Source organism: Scyliorhinus torazame, chromosome 9 (assembly GCF_047496885.1).
Source record: "Scyliorhinus torazame isolate Kashiwa2021f chromosome 9, sScyTor2.1, whole genome shotgun sequence".
NCBI classification, from domain to species: domain Eukaryota; kingdom Metazoa; phylum Chordata; class Chondrichthyes; order Carcharhiniformes; family Scyliorhinidae; genus Scyliorhinus; species Scyliorhinus torazame.
This window is the reverse complement of record NC_092715.1, coordinates 10,189,198-10,214,716: the sequence shown is the minus strand read 5'-3', so window position 1 is coordinate 10,214,716 and position 25,519 is coordinate 10,189,198. Positions and strand designations below refer to the sequence as shown.

The window sequence follows — 25,519 nt, the reverse complement described above, 5'->3', positions numbered from 1 at the left end:
GGACAGTACATTGTTTCGTCAGAGGCTTAGAATGAAACAATGCAACATATTGACTGCAAGAAATATAATTTTCATTTCTTTTCTGACTTGCTTGCTGATTTTTTATTGCAGCAAATGCCACGCTGGACAGATGGATTGCAGTGACTCCAAATGCCCAGGTAGGGCTCATACCATCCTCAAATCCTGGAACGCGGAAAGGACTATTTATTGAGAACTGTTTCCAGGTGTAATTGATTGGAAAGTAGAGGGAAAGCAGAATTGTATCAGGCTTTTCAGAAGATATTTGAGAAGGTGGCCACAACCAAGATAATCAAAAGGAAGGTTACTGCCCAAGCAGAGTCTAGGTTCTGCTGAAATTCCAATTCCTCGTCCACTTTACCTTTTATTTCTGGTTGGGGACAGGGGGTGGGGGTGAGGGGTTTTTTGAGGGGGCGGGGGGGGGGTTGGGAGGCACTCACTGCTTCCTCCCAATCCACCAACAAATGAGGCATAAATCTCCCGGACATTGCTGCTGACAGTTCAGTGGCGCACCTGGGGAGTGGGGCAGGACTGCCTGGAAAAGTGGGGCGGAGGGGAAGAGACGGTTTGGAGCGGTAGGGTAGACTGCCTGGGGAAAGGTGGGGCAATCTTTACAGGCAATTGGAGGATGCCTGGGAAATGGGGGGAGCTTAGTGACCAGGGAAGGGGAGGTAGAAGATCACTGTACAGGTATCTGGGCACAATTCCGGGGTTGGGGGGGGGCCGGGGGGGGGAGGGGAGGGGCGTATGGTTTGGTGATGGAGAGAGTCTGGAGAAGAGGGGGAAATTTTCTGTGGAAAGGGGGTGGCAACGGTGGAGTGAGATGGTGAAGCAGTTTTGGCTGAATGAAAGGACCATTCTTGTTGGGTCTTGGGGTTCTATGGCTGGCAGGGTCTGGTGGGAGCGGCTTTCTGGGCAAGGACGATTGGAGAGAGCAGACCGAGAGGGCGGGGTCAGTGGTTTTCATGGTTACATCCTGTAGGTGGAACTGAGGGCACCGGGCTAAGGAAGGAACAGTCACAGCCGGAGTAGGAGGTGGATTGCGGTACGGTGACAGGTCAAGGATGAAAGATAAGGGTGGGTTCAGGTTGAATGTAGGCTGGGTTACAGAGGCTGACTACATTGGTGGCTTGGATAATGGGAGGGGTCAGCATGGCCATGGGATGGTAACGGTTGTCGACTCAGAGTGGAGGGAAGACATGTGGAGTTAGGAGGTAGTAGGATTCCGGAGAACAGGGGGTTGGTCAAGGGTGGCAGCGGGGAGAGGAATGGTGATATCAGGTGGGTCAAGGATGATTGGGATGTTGGGGGGGGTCGAAGGTGGTGGAGCGAGTTTGACAAATGGCATGTACCATTTAAAAGAATCTGACTTGAAAAATGCAGTTAGTCAGTAAGTGCGATTCCTCAAAGTGGGAGAAAGGTCTTTCTGGCTGGATGGAGTTCAAGGTCGCGAAACTTGCCAATTAAAGGGAGGCAACCGGATGTCAACCACACTCAGCGGTGCGCTCCTTCCCATGGCTTCTCAGCGGTGCGCTCCTTCCCATGGCTTCTCAGCGGTGCGCTCCTTCCCATGGCTTCTCAGCGGTGCGCTCCTTCCCATGGCTTCTCAGCGGTGCGCTCCTTCCCATGGCTTCTCAGCGGTGCTCTCCTTCCCATGGCTTCTCAGCGGTGCGCTCCTTCCCATGGCGAAGCCCACATCTCTCCTTCCCATGGCGAAGCCCACATCTCTCCTTCCCATGGCAAAGCCCACATTTCAGCAGGTTAGTTCCTGACTCATGGGACTCAAGACATCAAGATCCCAGCAAGGGGTGGAGCTGTCGTTCATCTTGGGCTGTGGTTGGTGGACAACATTCAAGTTGTGACAACAAACCTCCAATCACCTGGGTCAATGATCATCCTTGACAAGGGTTCATGTGGTCAGTCTTTCTATAGATGGTCTCTCTATAGATTCTTGAGGGTAGTGGAGGCAAGTGAAATAGTCGGAGGGATGCTACCTGCCAATGGCTCTCATCAGTCAGCGAAAGAATAATGTCTCCAAGCGTAGTCATGCATGAACAGACGGCACGGCCATCTGGTCCTTAAGGATGTCCTTCCCCTGGAAGAGGTGGGTTGGGGATGCCATGTCTAGACAGAAGCCAGACACATGGCTTGGCACTGGCTTGCTGGCTTGGAATGGAGGCAAACCTGTAAAGGATATGCTCACTAAATGTCTGACTTGAATGCACTAGATCAGTGGTCTCCCAATAGTCCATTGCGATCGACAGGTTGATCCTGGGATCTCGAACAATAGATTGTTGCCTGCTGAACCGCGTCAAATCGCGGGAGACTCAAGATTCTCGTAATGGCGAGCGAATCAGCTCATTGCCTGCAGAACAACACAAAAAATCTGTGGGACTCGGGCAATGAGATTCTCAAAAGCACCAAAACTTTGAATAAACTGGTTAAAGCCACAATGATGAGCGAGGAGCCAAGGACCTCCAAGAAGGCAAAAACCTATCATTTAACCAGGAATGGGAAAACTAACTTATTTTTATAAATGTCAAAGGCAAGATCATTTGTCTCATTTGCCAACAGAGTATATATAGCCTTAAGTAAAAGAGGTGTTTGGAAGGCATCACAAGGCGATGCATGAAAAGCTTCAAGAACATTTTCCTTTAAACAGCACGATTTGTTAGCTCAGTGGGCTAGACAGCTGGTTTGTGATGTAGAACAAGGCCAGCAGCGCGGGTTCAATTCCTGTACCAGCCTCCCCGAACAGGCAATGGATTGTGGGGACTAGGGGCTTTTCACAGTAACTTCATACTTGTGACAATAAAGGTTATTATGAAATGAAAATCGCTTATTGTCACGAGTAGGCTTCAAATGAAGTTACTGTGAAAAGCCCCTCGTCGCCACATTCCGGCACCTGTTCGGGGAGGCCGGTACGGGAATTGAACCGTGCTGCTGGCCTGCCTTGGTCTGCTTTAAAAGTCAACGATTTAGCCCCGTGAGCTATTATGTTATTATTATAAGAAAGTTGCGGAGTTAGAGGGAATTTTGAAAGCTCGACGGTCACTATTTTCAAAACCTGTGGCTAAAGGCAAGGCTAGCAAAGAGACACAGCTGGAGAAGCATAAGGAACCACTCACCAAGGGGGAAGTTATCAAGGAGGCTCTGATGGTTGCTGCCAACTCTTTATTCGAAGACTTGATAAACAAAGACGAAATTATGACAGCCATAAAGAGCATGCGTCTTGGCAGTAGCCAGAAGGGTGGAATTGCCCGAAGATGTGCCTCAGCAAGTACACCAATGTTGCTCACTGCAGTTTGATGCATCAGTAGACATGATGGAGACGGCCCACTGATTGTTTTAGTTCGCATAGTATTCAAAGACACAGCAACAAAGGAGGACTTTCTCACTTTTTCACAAGAGGTGAGGACATTTACAATGAACTCAAAAGGTATTCATAGATTTCATAGTGCAGAAGGAGGCCATTCGGCCCATCGAGTCTGCACCAGCTCTTGGAAAGAGCACCCTACCCAAGGTCAACACCTCCACCCTATCCCCATAACCCAGTAACCCCACCCAACACTAAGGGCAATTTTGGACACGAAGGGCAATTTATCATGGCCAATCCACCTAACCTGCACATCTTTGGACTGTGGGAGGAAACCGGAGCACCCGGAGGAAACCCACGCACTCACGGGGAGAATGTGCAGACTCCGCACAGACAGTGACCCAAGCCGGAATCGAACCTGGGACCCTGGAGCTGTGAAGCAATTGTGCTATCCACAGTGCTACCGTGCTGCCCGGTGGTTGAGAAAACATTCCAATCAAGAAACAAGTTTCAATCACACCCGATAGTGCACTTTGCAGAAATAATCCTGAATTCCCTTGTGTCAATTACCACTATGTTATCAGTAAGAAGTCTGACAACACCAGGTTAAAGTCCAACAGGTTTGTTTCAAACACTAGCTTTCGGAGCGCTGCTCCTCCCTCAGGTGAAAGCTAGTGTTTGGAACAAACCTGTTGGACTTTAACCTGGTGTTGTCAGACTTCTTACTGTGCTCACCCCAGTCCAACGCCGGCATCTCCACATCACTGTGTTATCCACCAACAAGTGTTAACGAGCAAGGTTATATACTTTTCTCCTGTGATGACAGTTGTCAAGATCGTCAACACAATTCGTGCCAGAGCTCTGCAACATCGCTTGCTCAAACCGTTGCTTGATGCCACCTATGGTGAACAAATCCTTCAGGAGGATGTGAGGTAGTTAATTTGAGGAAAAATCCTGCAGAGACTTTTAGATCTGCTCCCTGAAATTGTCACCTTTCTTAAATCAAGAAATGAGGTGCACCACGAGCTGTCAGATAATGCGCGGCTGCTAGATTTGGCCTTTCTTATGGACAAAGGTGTAAATGAGCTGAATCGCGAACTGCAAGGGTGGACAGAGAGACTTGTCACACCTGGGGCGCGATTTTCCGACCCCCCACCGGGTCGGAGAATCGCCGGGGGCCGGCGTGAACCACAGGAGATTCGGCGGGGGCGGGAATCGCGCTGCGCCGGTCGGCAGGCCCACCCCCGGCGATTCTCCGGTCCGCGATGGGCCGAAGTCCCGCCGCTGTCAACCCACGCCAGCCGGCGTGGATTGAACCACCTATCGAACAGCGGGGCAAGGCAGCGCAGGCGGGCTCTGGGGTCCTGCGGGGGGGCGAGGGGCGATCTGGCCCCGGGGGGTGCCCCCACGGTGACCTGGCCCGTGATGGGGGCCCACCGATCCGCGGGCGGGCCTGTGCCCTGGGGGCACTCTTTTCCTTCCGCCATTGCCACGGTCTCCACCATGGCGGAGCCGGAAGAGACCCCCTCCACTGCGCATGCGCGGGGATACCGTGAGCGGCCGCTGATGCTCCCGCGGATGTGTCGCCCGGCAAAGTAATTTCCGCGCCAGCTGGCGGGTCGGAAATCAGTCCGGCGCGGGCCTAGCCCCTCAAGGTTAGGGCTCGGCCCCGCAAGATGCGGAGAATTCCGCACCTTTGGGGCGGTGCGATGCCCGACTGATTCGTGCCGTTTTTGGCGCCGGTTGGCTGACATCGCGCCGATTGCGGAGAATCCCGCCCCTGGGCTTGCTACTTTGGCAGGTATCCTCAGCTGCTCAGGTCAGGTGTACGCTCCTCAGCCTGACCTGCAGGAGGCGATGGGGTCACTGGCAGAGTGTCAGTTTGAAGTGAGTGGACAATGCACTTGCCCTGGTGGAATGCAGCAGATATCCGCTTCCTGCACTGCCCGGTGTCCCGCACCGAACCATACGGATGCTAACCACCGCTGCAAAATCTGCCCAAGCTCCTGTGGTCAAATGGCACTACCTCCTGCCTTCACTGGCCAACCTCCTGCAGAATCTCCAGGGTGGCATCGCTGGACCGCAAGGTCACCTCTCTACATGTCTGTGACATCCTGGCCTGGAGTAAGTGAATGGCTGTCTGGGTGCCCTTTAACAATGGCGGGCAGACGTTCAAGGTGGGGAGGACGACTTCCTGGTCTGTGCCTGTTCTGAGACTCACTGTTCTCTGCACAGATACATAATGAGCTAATTAGCACAAGATCGCGCATGTTCAGCTGCACTGCCCTCCAGTGGAAATCACTCAAACTTCCACTGCTGCCACCAAACTGAGACTTCACAATCAAATATTCTGCCTAATTATTATATTTCTCTTTTAAAAGGTGGGAGTTGTGAATTTCCAGGAATTTGTGTTCTATTTCAAATTATCAGGCTCTGCAGTTTGGTTATTGCTTTCGTATTGTGATCAGTCACCATGGATTTGTTCTTTCTCCACTCAGTGATCTGCTCAGTCAGTGGAACTCAGTATATTACCACCTTTGATGGCACTCGTTATTATTTTCATGGAGGCTGCATTCACATCTTAGTGACAACTGACATATTCATTATCTACCTTGGCACGAACACATGTGAAGAGGTAAGAACAGTGACTTTGCTGATAATTAAATCCTGCAGGGTTGAAGCAATGGGAAAATGGTATGTTGATCTCATTTTATAGTTCCTGATCTTAGGTACCTCTGTAAAAAGACACAAGAATTTTTCGGAGCAGAGAAAGGTCATGAGGTAATACTAGCCCATCCATTTAAAGAGATCCACCTTCCCCAAACCTTTGGGTTTTAGAAGTGCATTCAGTTGTTCCTTGTACCGTGGGCAGCACGGTAGCACAAGTGGCTGGCACTGTGGCTTCACAGCTCCAGGGTCCCAGGTTCGATTCCTGGCTTGGGTCACTGTCTGTGCGGAGTCTGCACATCCTCCCCGTGTGTGCGTGGGTTTCCTCCGGGTGCTCCGGTTTCCTCCCACAGTCCAAAGACGTGCAGGTTAGGTGGATTGGCCGTGATAAATTGCCCTTAATGTCCAAAACAGTTAGGAGGGGTTATTGGGTTAAGGGGATTGGGTGGAAGTGAGGGCTTAAATGGGTCGGTGCAGACTTGATGGGCTGAATGGCCTCCTTCTGCACTGTATGTTCTATGAACCCACTTGGGGTTTTATTTATTCATTGAATATCTATATCACTTGCTCGGCCAGCATTTATTTCTGACCTCTTGAACTGCTGCAGTCCATGTTGTTTATATGGACTTCAGTAAAGCCTGGAAAGGTGCTTCATGGCAGACTGGTACAAAAGGTGAAGTCACACGGGATCAGAGGTGAGGGAGAACTGGCTCGGTCACAGAAGGCAAAGGGTAGCAATAGAAGGGTGTTTTTCTGAATGGAAGGTTGTGACTAGTGGTGTTCCACAGGGATCGGTCCTGGAGCCTCTGTTGTTTGTGGTGTACATAAACAATTTTGGGGGAAATGTAGCTAGTCTGGTTCGGAAGTTCGCGGGTGACACCAAGGTCGGTGGAGTGGTAGATAGTGTTGAGAATTGTCAGAGGCTACAGCAGGACATAGATCGGTTGGAGACTTGGGCAGAGAAATGGCAAACGGAGTTTAATCCAAACAAATCATTTTCCGAGGTAGTATGGTCTGAGGTTAGAAACAGGAAAGGAGAGGTCACCCTGTTGGGAGTCTTCTATAGGCCTCCAAATAGTTCTAGGGATGTAGAGGAAAGGATGGCGAGGATGATCCTGGATAAGAGCGAAAGTAACAGGGTAGTTATTATGGGAGACTTTAACTTTCCAAATATTGACTGGAAAAGATATAGTTCGAGTACATTAGATGGGTCGTTTTTTGTACAGTGTGTGCAGGAGGGTTTCCTGACACAATATGTTGATAGGCCAACAAGAGGCGAGGCCACGTTGGATTTGGTTTTGGGTAATGAACCAGGCCAGGTGTTGGATTTGGAGGTAGGAGAGCACTTTGGGGACAGTGACCACAATTCGGTGACGTTTACGTTAATGATGGAAAGGGATAAGTATACACCGCAGGGCAAGAGTTATAGCTGGGGGAAGGGCAATTATGATGCCATTAGACGTGACTTGGGGGGGATAAGGTGGAGAAGTAGGCTGCAAGTGTTGGGCACACTGGATAAGTGGAGCTTGTTCAAGGATCAGCTACTGCGTGTTCTTGATAAGTATGTACCGGTCAGGCAAGGAGGAAGGCTTAGAGCGAGGGAACCGTGGTTTACCAAAGAAGTGGAATCTCTTGTTAAGAGGAAGAAGGAGGCCTATGTGAAGATGAGGTGTGAAGTTTCAGTTGGGGCGATGGATAGTTACAAGGTAGCGAGGAAGGATCGAAAGAGAGAGCTAAGACGAGCAATATTTTTCGTCAGTATTCACTCAGGAAAAAGATAATGTTATGGAGGAGAATGCTGAGACCCAGGCTATTAGAATAGATGGCATTGAGGTACGTAGGGAAGAGGTGTTGCCAATTCTGGACAGGCAGAGAATAGATAAGTCCCCGGGTCCTGATGGGATTTATCCTAGGATACTCTGGGAGGCCAGGGAAGAGATTGCTGGACCTTTGGCTTTGATTTTTATGTCATCATTGGCTACAGGAATAGTGCCAGAGGTCTGGAGGATAGCAAATGTGGTCCCTTTGTTCAAAAAGGGGAGCAGAGACAACCCCGGCAACTATAGACCGGTGAGCCTCACGTCTGTAGTGGGTAAAGTCTTGGAAGGGATTATAAGAGACAAGATTTATAATCATCTAGATAGGAATAATATGATCAGGGATAGTCAGCATGGCTTTGTGAAGGGTAGGTCATGCCTCACAAATCTTATCGAGTTCTTTGAGAAGGTGACTGAACAGGTAGACGAGGGTAGAGCAGTTGATGTGGTGTATATGGATTTCAGCAAAGCGTTTGATAAGGTTCCTCACAGTAGGCTATTGCAGAAAATACAGAGGCTGGGGATTGAGGGTGATTTAGAGATGTGGATCAGAGATTGGCTAGCTGAAAGAAGACAGAGGGTGGTGGTTGATGGGAAATGTTCAGAATGGAGTTCAGTTACTAGTGGAGTACCACGAGGATCTGTTCTGGGGCCGTTGCTGTTTGTCATTTTTATCAATGACCTAGAGGAAGGCGCAGAAGGGTGGGTGAGTAAATTTGCAGACGATACTAAAGTCGGTGGTGTTGTCGATAGTGTGGAAGGATGTAGCAGGTTACAGAGGGATATAGATAAGCTGCAGAGCTGGGCTGAGAGGTGGCAAATGGAGTTTAATGTAGAGAAGTGTGAGGTGATTCACTTTGGAAGGAATAACAGGAATGCGGAATATTTGGCTAATGGTAAAGTTCTTGGAAGTGTGGATGAGCAGAGGGATCTAGGTGTCTATGTACATAGATCCCTGAAAGTTGCCACCCAGGTTGATAGGGTTGTGAAGAAGGCCTATGGAGTGTTGGCCTTTATTGGTAGAGGGATTGAGTTCCGGAGTCAGGAGGTCATGTTGCAGCTGTACAGAACTCTGGTACGGCCGCATTTGGAGTATTGCGTACAGTTCTGGTCACCGCATTATAGGAAGGACGTGGAGGCTTTGGAGCGGGTGCAGAGGAGATTTACCAGGATGTTGCCTGGTATGGAGGGAAAATCTTATGAGGAAAGGCTGATGGACTTGAGGTTGTTTTCGTTGGAGAGAAGAAGGTTAAGAGGAGACTTAATAGAGGCATACAAATAGATCAGGGGGTTAGATAGGGTGGACAGTGAGAGCCTTCTCCCGCAGATGGAAATGGCTGGCACGAGGGGACATAGCTTTAAACTGAGGGGTAATAGATATAGGACAGAGGTCAGAGGTAGGTTCTTTACGCAAAGAGTAGTGAGGCCGTGGAATGCCCTACCTGCTACAGTAGTGAACTCGCCAACATTGAGGGCATTTAAAAGTTTATTGGATAAACATATGGATGATAATGGCATAGTGTAGGTTAGATGGCTTTTGTTTCGGTGCAACATCGTGGGCCGAAGGGCCTGTACTGCGCTGTATCGTTCTATGTTCTATGTTCTATGTTCTAAATGTGAGGTAATACATTTTGGTTGGTCTAACATAGAGGGGAAATATACCGTAAATGGCAAAACTCTTAGGAATATGGAAAGTCAGAGAGATCTGGGCGTGCAGGTCCACAGATCTTTGAAAGTGGCAACACAAGTGGACAAGGTAGTCAAGAAAGCAGACGGAATGCTTGCCTTCATTGGACGGGGCATCGAGTATAAAAACTGGCAAGTCAAGCTGCAGTTGTATAGAACCTTGGTAAGGCTGCATTTGGAATATTGGGCCCAATTCTGGCCGCCACACTACCAGAGGATGTGGAGGCTTTAGAGAGGGTGCAGAGGAGGTTTACCAGGATGTTGCCTGGTCTGGAGGGTATTAGCTATGTGGAGAGGCTGAATAGACTCGGACTGTTTTCATTAGAAAGACGGAGGTTGAGGGGCGACCTGTTAGAGATCTACAAGATTATGAGGGGCATGGATAGAGTGGATGGGCAGGCACTCTTTCCCAGGGTGGAGGGGTCAGTCACCAGGGGGCATAGGTTTAAGGTCCGTGGGGCAAAGTTTAGAGATGTGAGAGGCAGGTGTTTTATACAGAGGGTGGTGAGTGTCTGGAACGCGTTGCCAGGGGAGGTTGTGGAAGCAAATATGGCATTCAAACGGCATCTTGACAAATACATGGGTAGGATGGGTACAGAAGGATATCACACTAGGAAGTGCTGAGAGTTTTGCCCAAGGGTGACCAGTACAGACTTGGAGGGCCGAAGGGCCTGTTCCTGTGCTGTATTGTTCTTTGTTATCTAATTCACTGACATTTGGTGGTTACTTTATCTGCAAGTCTACTATCCTTTGTGAAAGATCTTCCTGATTTCCTTCCCCACTCAAGTTTCTAACATTTTTATCCCTTCAGTTTGAAGCCTTCACTACAATAAACAGTTGGGTTTGATCAAACCTGTCAATTATTTCATGATATCAAGAGTTTCAATGAGATTATTATGAAGCTGCTGTTGTGCATTGAGAGCTGCCAAATGGAGGCAAGGCATTCCTCACAGGAGAAATGGAACATGAGTCGTCATTGTGCTGCTGAGTTTCAATAAATCCATGTTCGATGTTCACTGCTGCCTGTGATCTCTACTGCTGATCTTCCCAACTGCCTGTGACTTTGCATCAAGGCATATCATCAAGTAATCAGGCTAAGTAACTGTTAGGGCCCAGGCGAGAGCAAGATCTGTGCAGTGCTATAGATATAATAATCTTTATTGTCACAAGTAGGGGCTTTTCACAGTAACTTCACTGAAGCCTACTTGTGACAATGAACGATTAGTAATTGTGATTATTATTATTAGGCCTACATTAACACTGCAATTAAGTTACTGTGAATAGTAATAAACTAGCAATAAACATCATGTAATTTTGTGTTCAATCAGAACCCCCATTAGTCTCAATATCTTGCTTTGCATTGAGGCAGATTGAGGTCCACATCGAGACCTGAAACATTGAACCTGAAACCCTGCAGCTGTGATGCAGCAGTGCTAACTCTGTGCTACCATGCTGCCCTAGTCCATGTGGCATGAATGTAACTGGTCATTTGTCAGCACAAGACTGGATATTGTCCAGGTCTTGCTGCATTTGGACAGGGACTGCTTCATTGTCTGAGGAGTCGTGAATGGTGCTGAACATTGTGAAGTCATCCACAAACATCCCCACTTCTGACCTTATGATGGAAGGGAGGTCATTGATGAAGCAGCTGAAGATGGTTGGGCCGAGGACACGACCCTGAGGAACTCCTGCAGTGATGTCCTGGAGCTGAGATGATTGACCTCCAACCACCACAACCATCTTCCTTTGTGCCGGGTATGACTCCAACCAGCGGAGAGTTTTCCCCCTGATTCCCACTGACTCCAGTTTAGCTCGGGCTCCTTGATGCCACACTCGGTCAAATGCTGCCTTGATGTCAAGGGCAGTCACCCCCACCTCACCTCTGGCATTCAGCTCTTTTGTCCATGTTTGAACCAAGGCTGGAATGAGGTCAGGAGCTGAGTGACCCTGGGCGGAACCCAAACTGAGCGTCCGTGAGCAGGTTATTGCTGAGTAAGTGCTGCTTGATAGCTCTGTTGACACCTTCCATCGGAGGTGGTTCAGTACCCACGCTCCCCGCAAACGTAAACGGCAACACAGGTACAAAATCTGCCGAGAGTCAGGAACCGGGATTCTCGCCAGCAAGATCTCATTTCCTGCTTTGCCCTATCTCTCGCCGGTGGTCGGGAACCTCATTTCAATGGATTTTAATACATTTTAATATAATTGATGGACCACCCCACCACATGATCCCCACAATAAATATTCAAACCTCACTGATGTGATGTCATGTTGGCAAGGTTCACAACAGTTTTAGGGCAATGGATTCAGTCGGGGGGAACATGCTGGGGGGAAATGAAGGTAAGTATAGCCCCTGGGGGGAGAGACAGTGCCAACCTGATAGTGCCAACCTGTGCCAGGTGCCAGGGGCAGGCCCTCTGGTGATCCCCATTTAGGGGTGGGTTTCCGTTATGGAAAGGGCAGCACGGTAGCCCAGTGGTTAGCACAATTGCTTCATAGCTCCAGGGTCCCAGGTTCGATTCCTGGCTTGGGTCACTGTCTGTGCGGAGTCTGCACATCCTCCCCGTGTCTGCGTGGGTTTCCTCCGGGTGTTCCGGTTTCCTCCCACAGTCCAAAGATGAGCAGGTTGGGTGGATTGGCCATGCTAAATTGCCCTCAGTGTCCAAAATTGCCCTTAGTGTTGGGTGGGGTTACTGGGTTACGGGGATAGGGTGGAGGTGTGGAGGTGTTAGAAACAGGAAAGGAGAGGTCACCCTGTTAGGGTTTTCTATAGGCCTTCGAAAAGTTCCAGAGATGTAGAGGAAAGGATTGCAAAGGTGATTCTGGATAGGAGCGAAAGTAACAGGGTAGTTGTTATGGGGGACTTTAACTTTCCAAGTATTGACTAGAAACGTTCAAGTACTTTAGATGGGTCCGTTTTTGTCCAATGTGTGCAGGAGGGTTTCCTGACACTGTATGTAGATAGGCCAATGAGAGGCGAGGCCATATTGGATTTGGTACTGAGTAATGAACCAGGACAGGTGTTAGATTTGGAGGTAGGTGAGCACTTTGGTGATAGTGACCACAATTCGATTACGTTTACTTTAGTGTTGGAAAGGGATAGGTATATACCGCAGGGCAAGAGTTATAGCTGGCGGGGACTTCCGGGTGCGGCGATGACCAGCTGAGTCGCACGTTTCGGCAGCTCCCGGTGAAACGGACTTTTGGGCTCTTGATAGGAGCCCCAATGGCAATTTTGACGGCTAAAAACACTGTGCGGTAAACCAGAAGGGAATCCCCCCTGGATACGGATGGAAAAAGGAGAGGAAAGTGGCCGGATTGCAGTGGATCCTTTAGAACAGCAGCAAGGAAGGCAAGCAAAAACCAAGATGGCATCGGAAGGTGGCTGTTTAACATGGGGCCCTGAACAACAAGAGTTCTTGAAATGCTGTGTGGAAGAGCTCAAAAAGGAAATGAGGAAAGAGCTGTTGGCCCCGATACTACAGGCGATCGAAGGGCTAAAAGAGGAACAAAAGACCCAGGAGCGGGAGCTTCGGGTCGTGAAGGCAAAGGCAGCCGAGAATGAGGACGACATACTGGTGGTGAAGACGGAGACGCATGAGGCACATCAGAAACGATGTGTGGAAAGGTTGGAGGCACTGGAGAACAACGCAAGGAGGAACAACCTGAGGATTCTTGGTCTTCCTGAAGGTGTGGAGGGAGCGGACGTCGGGGCATATGTGAGCACGATGCTGCACTCGTTAATGGGAGCGGAGGCCCCGGCGGGTCCGTTGGAGGTGGAGGGAGCATACCGAGTGATGGCGCGAGGGCCGAGAGCAGGAGAAATTCCCAGAGCCATAGTGGTGAGATTCCTCCGTTTTAAGGATAGAGAAATGGTCCTTAGATGGGCAAAGAAAACTCGGAGCAGTAAATGGGAGAACACGGTGATCCGCGTTTATCAAGACTGGAGTGCGGAGGTGGCGAGAAGGAGGGCGAGCTTTAATCGGGCCAAGGCGGTGCTTCATAAAAAGAAGATAAAATTTGGAATGCTGCAACCGGCAAGACTGTGGGTCACATATCGAGGGAGGCACCACTACTTTGAGACGGCGGATGAAGCGTGGACTTTTATTGTGGAAGAAAAACTGGAATGAGCGGGTTATTAAAAAGAACGTTTGAACAAAGTGGTGGGGCGAATGTGGGGGGCAAAGAGGGGGGTTAAAAAGGGGGGAAAGAGGAGTTTTATGTACTAATCCTGCGATGTGGTAACTTTTCTCTCTTCCACAGGTGGTGATGGGGGGAGGAGGGGAGGTGGAGGAGATGGGGCGTTGGCCATTGGGGGCGGGGCCAAGGGGGAAGCGCGGGCTTGGTTCCCGCGCTATGATAATCATGGCGGGAATAGAGAAGCAGGAAGGAGGGGGCGTCGCACTGTGCGAGCCGAGGTCACGGGGGGAAGCCGAGGTCGGCCAGAGTTTGCTGACTTCTGGGAGCAACATGGGGGGAGTAATTACGCTAGCGGGGGATCTAGCGGGGGGGGGTGGGAGGGGGGAATTACTGGGTTGCTGCTGCTGGGGAGAGGGGGGAGCTGGTATGGGAGGGGATGGGCGGGGGGGCACCGCCTGGGGGAGATACAGCTGCGTGGGAACCGGGTGAGGAGCTGGAAAAAGGTGATGGCTAATCGACAAGGGGGGGGGGTAGGAAGCCCCCCAACCCGGCTGATCACGTGGAACGTGAGAGGGCTGAACGGGCCAATAAAGAGGGCACGGGTACTCGCACACCTTAAGAAACTTAAGGCAGATGTGGTTATGTTACAGGAAACGCACCTGAAACTGATAGACCAGGTTAGGCTACGCAAAGGATGGGTGGGGCAGGTGTTCCATTCGGGGCTAGATGCGAAAAACAGGGGGGTGGCTATATTAGTGGGGAAGCGGGTAATGTTCGAGGCAAAGACTATAGTGGCGGATAACGGGGGCAGATACGTGATGGTGAGTGGCAAACTACAGGGGGAGACGGTGGTTTTGGTAAACGTATATGCCCCGAACTGGGATGATGCCAATTTTATGAGGCGGATGCTAGGACGCATTCCGGACCTAGAGATGGGAAAGCTGATAATGGGGGGAGATTTTAATACGGTGTTGGAACCAGGGCTGGATAGGTCGAAGTCCAGGACTGGAAGGAGGCCGGCAGCAGCCAAGGTACTTAAAGATTTTATGGAGCAGATGGGAGGTGTAGACCCGTGGAGATTTAGCAGACCTAGGAGTAAGGAGTTCTCGTTTTTCTCCTATGTCCATAAAGTCTACTCGCGAATAGACTTTTTTGTGCTGGGAAGGGCATTGATCCCGAAGGTGAGGGGAACGGAGTATACGGCTATAGCCATTTCGGATCACGCTCCACACTGGGTAGACTTGGAGATAGGGGAGGAAACAGGAGGGCGCCCACCCTGGAGAATGGACATGGGACTAATGGCAGATGAGGGTGTGTGTCTAAGGGTGAGGGGGTGCATTGAAAAGTACTTGGAACTCAATGATAATGGGGAGGTCCAGGTGGGAGTGGTCTGGGAGGCGTTGAAGGCGGTGGTTCGAGGGGAGCTGATATCAATAAGGGCACATAAAGGGAAGCAGGAGAGTAAGGAACGGGAGCGGTTGCTGCAAGAACTTTTGAGGGTGGACAGACAACATGCAGAAGCACCGGAGGAGGGACTGTACAGGGAAAGGCAAAGGCTACATGTAGAATTTGACTTGCTGACTATGGGCATTGCAGAGGCACAATGGAGGAAGGCACAGGGTGTACAGTACGAATATGGGGAGAAGGCGAGCAGGCTGCTGGCACACCAATTGAGGAAAAGGGGAGCAGCGAGGGAAATAGGGGGAGTGAGGGATGAGGAAGGAGAGATGGAGCGGGGAGCGGAGAGAGTGAATGTAGTGTTCAAGACATTTTATAAAAAATTATATGAAGCTCAACCCCCGGATGGGAGGGAGAGAATGATGGGCTTCTTGGATCGGCTGGAATTTCCCAAGGTGGAAGAGCAGGAAAGGGTGGGACTGGGAGCACAGATCGAGGTAGAAGAAGTGGTGAAAGGAATTAGGAGCATGCAGGCGGGAAAGGCCCCGGGACCGGATGGATTCCCAGTCGAATTCTATAGAAAATATGTGGACTTGCTCGCCCCGGTATTGACGAGGACCTTTAATGAGGCAAAGGAAAGGGGACAGCTGCCCCCGACTATGTCTGAAGCAACGATATCGCTTCTCTTAAAGAAGGAAAAGGACCCGCTACAATGCGGGTCCTATAGACCTATTTCCCTCCTAAATGTAGATGCCAAGATCCTGGCCAAGGTAATGGCAATGAGAATAGAGGAATGTGTCCCGGGGGTGGTCCACGAGGACCAAACTGGGTTTGTGAAGGGGAGACAGCTGAACACGAATATACGGAGGCTGTTAGGGGTAATGATGATGCCCCCACCACAGGGGGAAACGGAGATAGTAGTGGCGATGGATGCCGAGAAAGCATTTGATAGAGTGGAGTGGGATTATTTGTGGGAGGTGTTGAGGAGATTTGGTTTTGGAGAGGGGTATGTTAGATGGGTGCAGCTGTTGTATAGGGCCCCGATGGCGAGCGTGGTCACGAATGGACGGGGATCTGCATATTTTCGGCTCCATAGAGGGACAAGGCAGGGATGCCCTCTGTCCCCATTATTGTTTGCACTGGCGATAGCGCTGAGGGGTTCCAAGAAGTGGAGGGGAGTACAAAGAACAAAGAACAAAGAAATGTACAGCACAGGAACAGGCCCTTCGGCCCTCCAAGCCCGTGCCGACCATACTGCCCGACTAAACTACAATCTTCTACACTTCCTGGGTCCGTATCCTTCTATTCCCATCCTATTCATATATTTGTCAAGATGCCCCTTAAATGTCCCTATCGTCCCTGCCTCCACTACCTCCTCCGGTAGTGAGTTCCAGGCACCCACTACCCTCTGCGTAAAAAACTTGCCTCGTACATCTACTCTAAACTTTGCCCCTCTCACCTTAAACCTATGCCCCCTAGTAATTGACCCCTCTACCCTGGGGAAAAGCCTCTGACTATCCACTCTGTCTATGCCCCTCATAATTTTGTATACCTCTATCAGGTCGCCCCTCAACCTCCTTCGTTCCAGTGAGAACAAACCGAGTTTATTCAATCGCTCCTCATAGCTTATGCCCTCCATACCAGGCAACATTCTGGTAAATCTCTTCTGCACCCTCTCTAAAGCCTTCACATCCTTCTGGTAGTGTGGCGACCAGAATTGAACACTATACTCCAAGTGTGGCCTAACTAAGGTTCTATACAGCTGCAACATGACTTGCCAATTCTTATACTCAATGCCCCGGCCAATGAAGGCAAGCATGCCGTATGCCTTCTTGACTACCTTCTCCACCTGTGTAGCCCCTTTCAGTGATCTGTGGTCCTGTACTCCTAGATCTCTTTGACTTTCAATACTCTTGAGGGTTCTACCATTCACTGTATATTCCCTACCTGCATTAGACCTTCCAAAATGCATTACCTCACATTTGTCCAGGTTAAACTCCATCTGCCATCTCTCCGCCCAAGTCTCCAGACAATCTAAATCCTGCTGTATCCTCAGACAGTCCTCATCGCTATCCGCAATTCCACCAACCTTTGTGTCGTCTGCAAACTTACTAATCAGACCAGTTACATTTTCCTCCAAATCATTTATATATACTACAAAGAGCAAAGGTCCCAGCACTGATCCCTGTGGAACACCACTGGTCACAGCCCTCCAATTAGAAAAGCATCCCTCCATTGCTACCCTCTGCCTTCTATGGCCTAGCCAGTTCTGTATCCACCTTGCCAGTTCACCCCTGATCCCGTGTGACTTCACCTTTTGTACTAGTCTACCATGAGGGACCTTGTCAAAGGCCTTACTGAAGTCCATATAGACAACATCTACTGCCCTACCTGCATCAATCATCCTAGTGACCTCCTCGAAAAACTCTATCAAGTTAGTGAGACACGACCTCCCCTTCACAAAACCGTGCTGCCGCTCACTAATACGTCCATTTGCTTCCAAATGGGAGTACTTAGAGGAGGAGAAGAACACCGGGTATCTTTGTATGCGGACGATTTGCTACTATACGTGGCAGACCCGGCGGAGGGGATGCCAGAAATAATGCGGATACTTGGGGAGTTTGGGGATTTTTCAGGGTATAAATTGAACATGGGGAAAAGTGAGTTGTTTGTGGTGCATCCAGGGGAGCAGAGTAGAGAAATAGAGGCCCTACCGTTGAGGAAGGTAACAGGGGACTTTCGTTACCTGGGGATCCAGATAACCAAGAATTTAACGCGGTTGGTGGAACAAATGGAGGAGGATTTTAAGAGATGGGATATGGTATCCCTGTTACTGGCAGGGAGGGTGCAGGCGGTTAAGATGGTGGTCCTCCCGAGATTCCTCTTTGTGTTTCAGTGCCTCCCGGTGGTGATCACGAAGGCTTTTTTAAAAAGGATTGAAAAGAGCATCATGGGTTTTGTGTGGGCCGGGAAGACCCCGAGAGTGAGGAAGGGATTCTTACAGCGTAGCAGGGATAGGGGGGGGCTGGCACTGCCGAGCCTAAGTGAGTATTATTGGGCCGCTAATATTTCAATGGTGAGTAAGTGGATGGGAGAGGAGGAGGGAGCGGCGTGGAAGAGATTAGAGAGGGCGTCCTGTAGGGGGACTAGCCTACAGGCTATGGTGACAGCCCCATTGCCGTTCTCACCGAGGAACTACACCACAAGCCCGGTGGTGGTGGCTACACTGAAGATTTGGGGACAGTGGAGACGGCATAGGGGAAAGACTGGAGCCTTGGGGGGGTCCCCGATAAGAAACAACCATAGGTTTGCCCCGGGGGGAATGGATGGGGGATATGGAATGTGGCAAAGAGCAGGAATAACGCAACTGAAAGATCTGTTTGTGGATGGGAAGTTTGCGAGTCTGGGAGCGCTGACCGAGAAATATGGGTTGCCCCAAGGGAATGCATTCAGGTATATGCAACTGAGGGCTTTTGCGAGGCAACAGGTGAGGGAATTCCCGCAGCTCCCGACACAAGAGGTGCAGGACAGAGTGATCTCAAAGACATGGGTGGGGGATGGTAAGGTGTCAGATATATATAGGGAAATGAGGGACGAAGGGGAGACTATGGTAGATGAACTAAAAGGGAAATGGGAAGAAGAGCTGGGGGAGGAGATCGAGGAGGGGCTGTGGGCAGATGCCCTAAGCAGGGTAAACTCGTCGTCCTCGTGTGCCAGGCTAAGCCTGATTCAGTTTAAGGTATTACACAGGGCGCATATGACTGGAGCACGGCTCAGTAAATTTTTTGGGGTGGAGGATAGGTGTGCGAGGTGCTCGAGAAGCCCAGCGAATCATACCCATATGTTTTGGTCATACCTGACACTACAGGGGTTTTGGATGGGGGTGACAAAGGTGCTTTCAAAAGTAGTGGGGGTCCGGGTCGAACCAAGCTGGGGGTTGGCTATATTTGGGGTTGCACAAGAGCCGGGAGTGCAGGAGGCGAGAGAGGCCGATGTTTTGGCCTTTGCGTCCCTAGTAGCCCGGCGCAGGATATTGCTAATGTGGAAAGAAGCCAAGCCCCCGGGGGTGGAGACCTGGATAAATGACATGGCGGGGTTTATAAAGCTAGAGCGGATTAAGTTCGTTCCAAGGGGGTCGGCTCAAGGGTTCACCAGGCGGTGGCAACCGTTCGTCGAATACCTCGCAGAAAGATAGATGGAATGGAAAAAAGAAGGCAGCAGCAGCAGCCCAGGATCGGGGGGGGGGGGGGGGGGAGGGGGGGGGGGGAGGGGGGGGGAGGGGGGGGAGGAGGGGGGGGAGGAGGAACCAGAAGGACTCTCAGGGTTGTTAATATATACTGTATAGTATGTATAGGTCGTTGCGACAGATAATTATATATTGGACTGTTAAATTATATTTTTGGAGAGTGTTACTTGTGATAAGGCAGTTGCCAATTAGTGTTAGTTTTCATTTTTGTTCTTTATTATTTATTCATTTTTTGTTTATAAAATAGGTCATTGTTATTTGTGTTGTTATAATATTGTGTAAAGGATGCACAATGTATTGTGTTGGTTGACCAAAAATTTTCAATAAAATATTTATTAAAAAAAAGAGTTATAGCTGGCGGAAAGGCAATTATGATGCAATTAGGCAAGACTTAGGATGCGTAGGATGGGGAAGGAAATGGTAGCGGATGTGCACAATTGAAATGTGGAGCATGTTCAAGGAACAGCTAATGCGTGTCCTTGATAAGTATGTACCTGTCAGGCAGGGAGGAAGTGGTCAAGCGAGGGAACCGTGGTTTACTAAAGCAGTCGAAACACTTGTCAAGAGGAAGAAGGAGGCTTATGTAAAGATGAGACGTGAAGGTGAGACGTGGAGGTTCAGTTAGGGCGCTTGAGAGTTACAAGTTAGCTAGGAAGGACCTAAAGAGAGAGCTAAGAAGAGCCAGGAGGGGTCATGAGAAGTCCTTGGCAGGTAGGATGAAGGAAAACCCTAAAGCTTTCTATAGGTATATCAGGAATAAAAGAATGACTAGGGTAAGAGTAGGGCCAGTAATGGACAGTAGTGGGATGTTGTGCTTGGAGTCCGAGGAGATAGGAGAGATGCTAAATTAATATTTTTCGTCAGTATTCACACAGGAAAAAGACAATGTTGTCGAGGAGAATACTGAGATTCAGGCTACTAGACTAGACTGGATTGAGGTTCATAAGGAGGAGGTGTTAGCAATTCTGGAAAGTGTGAAAATAGATCACCTGGGCTGGATGGGAGTTATCCTAGGATTCTCTGGGGAGCTAGGGAGAAGATTGCTGAGCCTTTGGCTTTGATCTTTATGTCATCATTGTCTACAGGAATAGTGCCAGAAGACTGGAGGATAGCAAATGTTGTCCCATTGTTCAAGAAGGGGAGTAGAGACAACCCCGGTAACTATAGACCAGTGAGCCTTACTTCTGTTGTGGGCAAAGTCTTGGAAAGGATTCTAAGAGATAGGATGTATAATCATCTAGAAAGGAATAATTTGATTAGGGATAGTCAACACAGTTTTGTGAAGGGTAGGTCGTTCCTCACAAACCTTATTGAGTTCTTTGAGAAGGTGACCAAACAGGTGGATGAGGGTAAAGCAGTTGACGTGGTGTATATGGATTTCAGTAAAGCATTTGATAAGGTTCCCCACGGTAGGCTACTACAGAAAATACGGAGGCATGGGATTCAGGGTGATTTAGCAGTTTGTATCAGAAATTGGCTAGCTGGAAGAAGACAAAGGGTGGTGGTTGATGGGAAATGTTCAGCCTGGAGTTCAGTTACTGGTGGTGTACCACAAGGATCTGTTTTGGGGCCACTGCTGTTTGTCATTTTTATAAATGACCTGGAGGAGGGCATAGAAGGATGGGTGAGTAAATTTGCACTAAAATCGGTGGAGTTGTGGACAGTGCGGAAGAATGTTGCAGGTTACAGAGGGACATAGATAAGCTGCAGAGCTGGGCTGAGAAGTGGCAAAATGGAGTTTAATGCAGAAAAGTGTGAGGTGATTCATTTTGGAAGGAGTAACAGGAATACAGAGTATGGGGCTAATGGTAAGATTCTTGGCAGTGTGGATGAGCAGAGAGATCTCGGTGTCCAAGCACATAGATACGTGAAAGTTGCCAACCAGGTTGATAGGGTTGTTAAGGAGGCGTACGGTGTGTAGCTTTTATTGGTAGAGGGATTGAGTTTCGGAGCCATGTTGCAGCTGTACAAAACTCTGGTGCGGCCGCATTTGGAGTATTGCGTGCAGTTTTGGTCGCCGCATTATAGGAAGGATGTGGAAGCATTGGAAAGGGTGCAGAGGAGATTTACAAGGATGTTGCCTGGTAGAGGAAAGATCTTATGAGGAAAGGCTGAGAGATTTCAGGCTGTTTTCGTGAGAGAGAAGAAGTTAAGAGGTGACTTAATAGAGGCATACAGGATGATCAGAGGATTAGATAGGGTGGACAGTGAGAGCCTTTTTCCTCGGATGGTGCTGTCTAGCACGAGGGGACATAGCTTTAAATTGAGGGGAGATAGATATAGGACAGATGTCAGAGGTAAGTTCTTTACTCAGAGAGTAGTAAGGGCGTGGAATGCCCTGCCTGCAACAGGAGTGGACTCGCCAACACTAAGGACATTCAAATGGTCATTGGATAGACATATGGACGATAAGGGAATAGTGTAGATGGGCTTTAGAGTGGTTTCACAGGTCGGCGCAACATCGAGGGCCGAAGGGCCTGTACTGCGCTGTAATGTTCTATGTTCTATCTACAATGCTTGGGAAGTAAAGGGTATCATCTGATAGTTTGGCCAATACTTGTTCCTCTGTTTCAGCATTTGTCTGCACTTTACACTATATTTACCTTCCACAGTCGGGCCTGAGCATGGTGTAATTTAGAATGAGAGAGCTGTTGTACTGTTGACCCCATGGTGTCTTGGTGGGGAATTGCTGGGGTCCTGCGTTCAATGATCAGACAACCCGGTATAATTGAGGGCAATCTGCTCATTCAAAGCCATCTGCTGGTTAACCATTGAAGTATTTTGTTGTGATAAGAGTTATTGAATCCTGGCCCTTGATCGTCATGTCACAGCATGCTGCAAAGTAGGTTATGGGGCGAATTTCTCCGTAATCGGCGCGATGTCCGCCGACCGGCGCCAAAAACGGCCCGAATCAGTCCGGCATCGTACCGCCCCAAAGATGCGGAATCCTCCGCATCTTGAGCGGCCGAGCCCTAACCTTGAGGGGCTAGGCCCGCGCCGGACTGATTTCCACCCGCCAGCTGGCGGGAAAGGCCTTTGGTGCCCCGCCAGCTGGCGGGAAACTGACTTTGCCGGGCGGCGCATGCGCGGGAGCGTCAGCGCCCGCTCACGGCATCCCCGCGCATGCGCAGTGGAGGGGGTCTCTTCCACCTCCGCCATGGTGGAGACCGTGGCGAAGGCGGAAGGAAAAGAGTGCCCCCACGGCACAGGCCTGCCCGCGGATCGGTGGGCCCCGATCGCGGGCTAGGCCACCGTGGGGGCACCCCCTGGGGCCAGATCGCCCCGCGCCACCCCCAAGACCCCGGAGCCCGCCCGCGCTGCCTTGTCCTGCTGGTAAGAGAGGTGGTTTAATTCACGCCGGTGGGACAGGCATTCCAGCAGCGGGACTTCGGCCCATCACGGGCCGGAGAATCGCCGGGGAGGGCCCGCCAACCGGCGCGGCGCGATTCCCGCCCCCGCCGAATATCCGGTGCCGAAGAATTCGGCAACCGGCGGGGACGGGATTGACGCCAGACCCCGGCGATTCTCCGACCCAGCGGGGGGTCGGAGAATCTCGCCCATGATGTGGACTCTTCTCTCTGGGGAACAGGATGAGGCTGCATAGTTACTTGTTGTCTAGCACAGACTTAATGGACCAATTGACCTCCTTCTGTTTTCCAAACTTTCTATAGTTCTGTGGGATAGATTGTACAGCTACAAATTGAGCACACCATAATTTTTCTACTTTTCAATGTTTGTACTGCCACAGAATAGCTGAACCCAGTTAAAAGTTTATTAATCTTGTTTTCTGTTTAGGCTGAAAATGGTAATTGTATTGAGTATATCATTGTGACATTCAAGGCATTTGGAATATCAATAACGCTGACTAAAACTGGCAATGCCTTTCTTGGAAAAAATGAAACTGACCTTCCCTTCATCTATCACTCAGGTAAGTCCCATTGCATCAGAGTTCAGGCTGTGTGTTTTTATGTATCTTTGTTTGTCCAAACTTCTTTCTCTTGCTTAGTATCTCTCTTAGTCAGCTCCATGAACTCCATTTGATGCAATGGAATGTGCTCTTGAAGCAAGGCTGAATTCTTTTTGATCTTCTTGTTCTATTGCTAGGAGTGTGCAATATAGGAAAGTAAATTAGTAATGCTTAGATCTGGATGAATGATCCAGGAATAACTGTGCAAATCCAAATGTAACTGGTGAATTTAAATTCACTTAAAATATGGCATTGAACAAAACATTGGTCGTGTAGGTAAAGAGGAATCAATACATGTGGTATTCCTGGATCTCAACAAGACATTTGATGTGGTGTCACATGAATGGTTAATAGGGTAAGATGAGGGTTCATGGAGTTGGCATAATACACTGGCGTGGATCCAGGATTGGTAAATGGAGCGGGAAGCAAAGAGTAGGTAGAAATGGTTTACTTTCAAGTTAGCAGGCTGCGATTTAGGATTAGTACTGGGGCATTAACTACAATCTATATCAATGACTGGGAGAGTAATGTAGAGAGTAAGATTGTTGATAATACAAAGCCAGGTGGAAATGTAAGCTGTGAGTAGGATACAGAAAGACTACAAAAAGATATAGACAGTTTAAATGAGTGGGCAGCAAAATGGCAGATGGAGTACAATGTGAGGAAGCTTGATGTTATTCATTGTGGTCACCAGAATAGAAAAGCAGAATATTTTTTTGCAAGTGTGAAACTTGTAAATAATGATGTTCAGAGAAATTTGGCGTGCTCCTACAAGGACCCTAAAGATAACATTCAGGTGCAGAAAACAATTAGGAAAGCAAGTAGTATGTTGCCCTTTATTGAAAGGGGGTCAGAGTACAGGAATAAGGATGTCTTGCTACAATTGTACAGGCCTTTGATGAGACTGGAATACTAAATGTAGATTTGGTCTTCATATTTCAGGAGGGTTTAACTGGAATTGGGGGCAAAACATCAAAGACTCATTGGATGGTTTCACTGGATAGTTTCAATCCCTCCGCCCCCGACGCACAGTGACAGCCGTGTGTACCATCTACAAGATGCACTGCAGGAACTCACCACAGTTCCTTAGGTAGCACCTTCCAAACCCACGGCCACTCCCATCTAGAAGGACAAGAGCCGCAGATACCTGGGAACCCCACCACCTGGAGGTTCCCCTCCAAGTCACTCGCCACCCTGACTGGGAAATATATCGGCCGTTCCTTCACTGGCGCTGGGTCAAAATCCTGGAACTCGCTCCCTAACAGCACAGTGGGTGTACCTACACCACATGGACTGCAGCGGTTCAAGAAGTCAGCTCACCCCCACCTTCTGAAGGGCAATTGGGGATGGCCAATAAATACTGACCTAACCAGCGACGGCCACATCCCGAAAATGATTTTTTTTAAAAATGAGAGACATTGCGATGAGAAGCTGAGTAAATCTATTTTCTGCAGTTTAGAAGAATGAGACGTGATCTCATTGAAACATATCAAGATTTTGGAGAGGTTTGATAGGGTCGCCACTGAGAAATTGTTTACACTGGTTGGGGAATCTTGAAAACAGTCTCAGGATAACAGGGAAACCAGGATTGAGATGAGGAGAAACTTTGTCACCCAAAGGGTTGTGAATCTTTGGAATTCTCGAGTTTCATGTTCACCATTATTCTCGCTTTCAGTTCCATATTTTATTAATTGAATTTAAATTCCTCCACCTAAACAGGTCGAACTCGGCCCCATGCCCCCAAAGCGCTTAACCGTGCCTTTGGATTTTAGTCTAGTGACATTAATTTCCCCCAAATTCCATTCGAGTTGGGGCAGCACGGTAGCATTGTGGATAGCACAATTGCTTCACAGCTCCAGGGTCCCAGGTTCGATTCCGGCTTGGGTCACTGTCTGTGCGGAGTCTGCACATCCTCCCCGTGTGTGCGTGGCTTTCCTCCGGGTGCTCCGGTTTCCTCCCACAGTCCAAAGATGTGCAGGTTAGGTGGATTAGCCATGATAAATTGCCCTTAGTGTCCAAAATTGCCCTTAGTGTTGGGTGGGATTACTGGGTTATGGGGATGGGGTGGAGGTGTTGACCTTGGGTTGGGTGCTCTTTCCAAGAGCTGGTGCAGTCTCGATGGGCTGAATGGCCTCCTTCGGCACTGTAAATTCTATGTTATTTCAGTTTGAAGGGAGTTCCACCGCCCCCCCCCCCCCCCCGTCTGTTCCCCCGAGTTTACTTTTTGAAAAATAATAATCAATTCTATTTTGAAGGCTGAATTT

At 49.4% G+C, this 25,519-nt stretch overlaps 1 protein-coding gene across 1 annotated transcript in view; it reads left to right on the top strand.

Moving 5' to 3' along the window:
* LOC140429947 (uncharacterized) overlaps positions 1–25,519 on the top strand; it is a 470,344-nt gene that overhangs the window by 160,310 nt on the left and 284,515 nt on the right. The window contains exons 13-15 of the mRNA XM_072517537.1: positions 112–158; positions 5,833–5,969; positions 23,084–23,216. Of these exons, the coding sequence (XP_072373638.1) occupies positions 112–158; positions 5,833–5,969; positions 23,084–23,216 (317 nt within the window). The remainder of the gene's footprint in view (positions 1–111; positions 159–5,832; positions 5,970–23,083; positions 23,217–25,519) is intronic.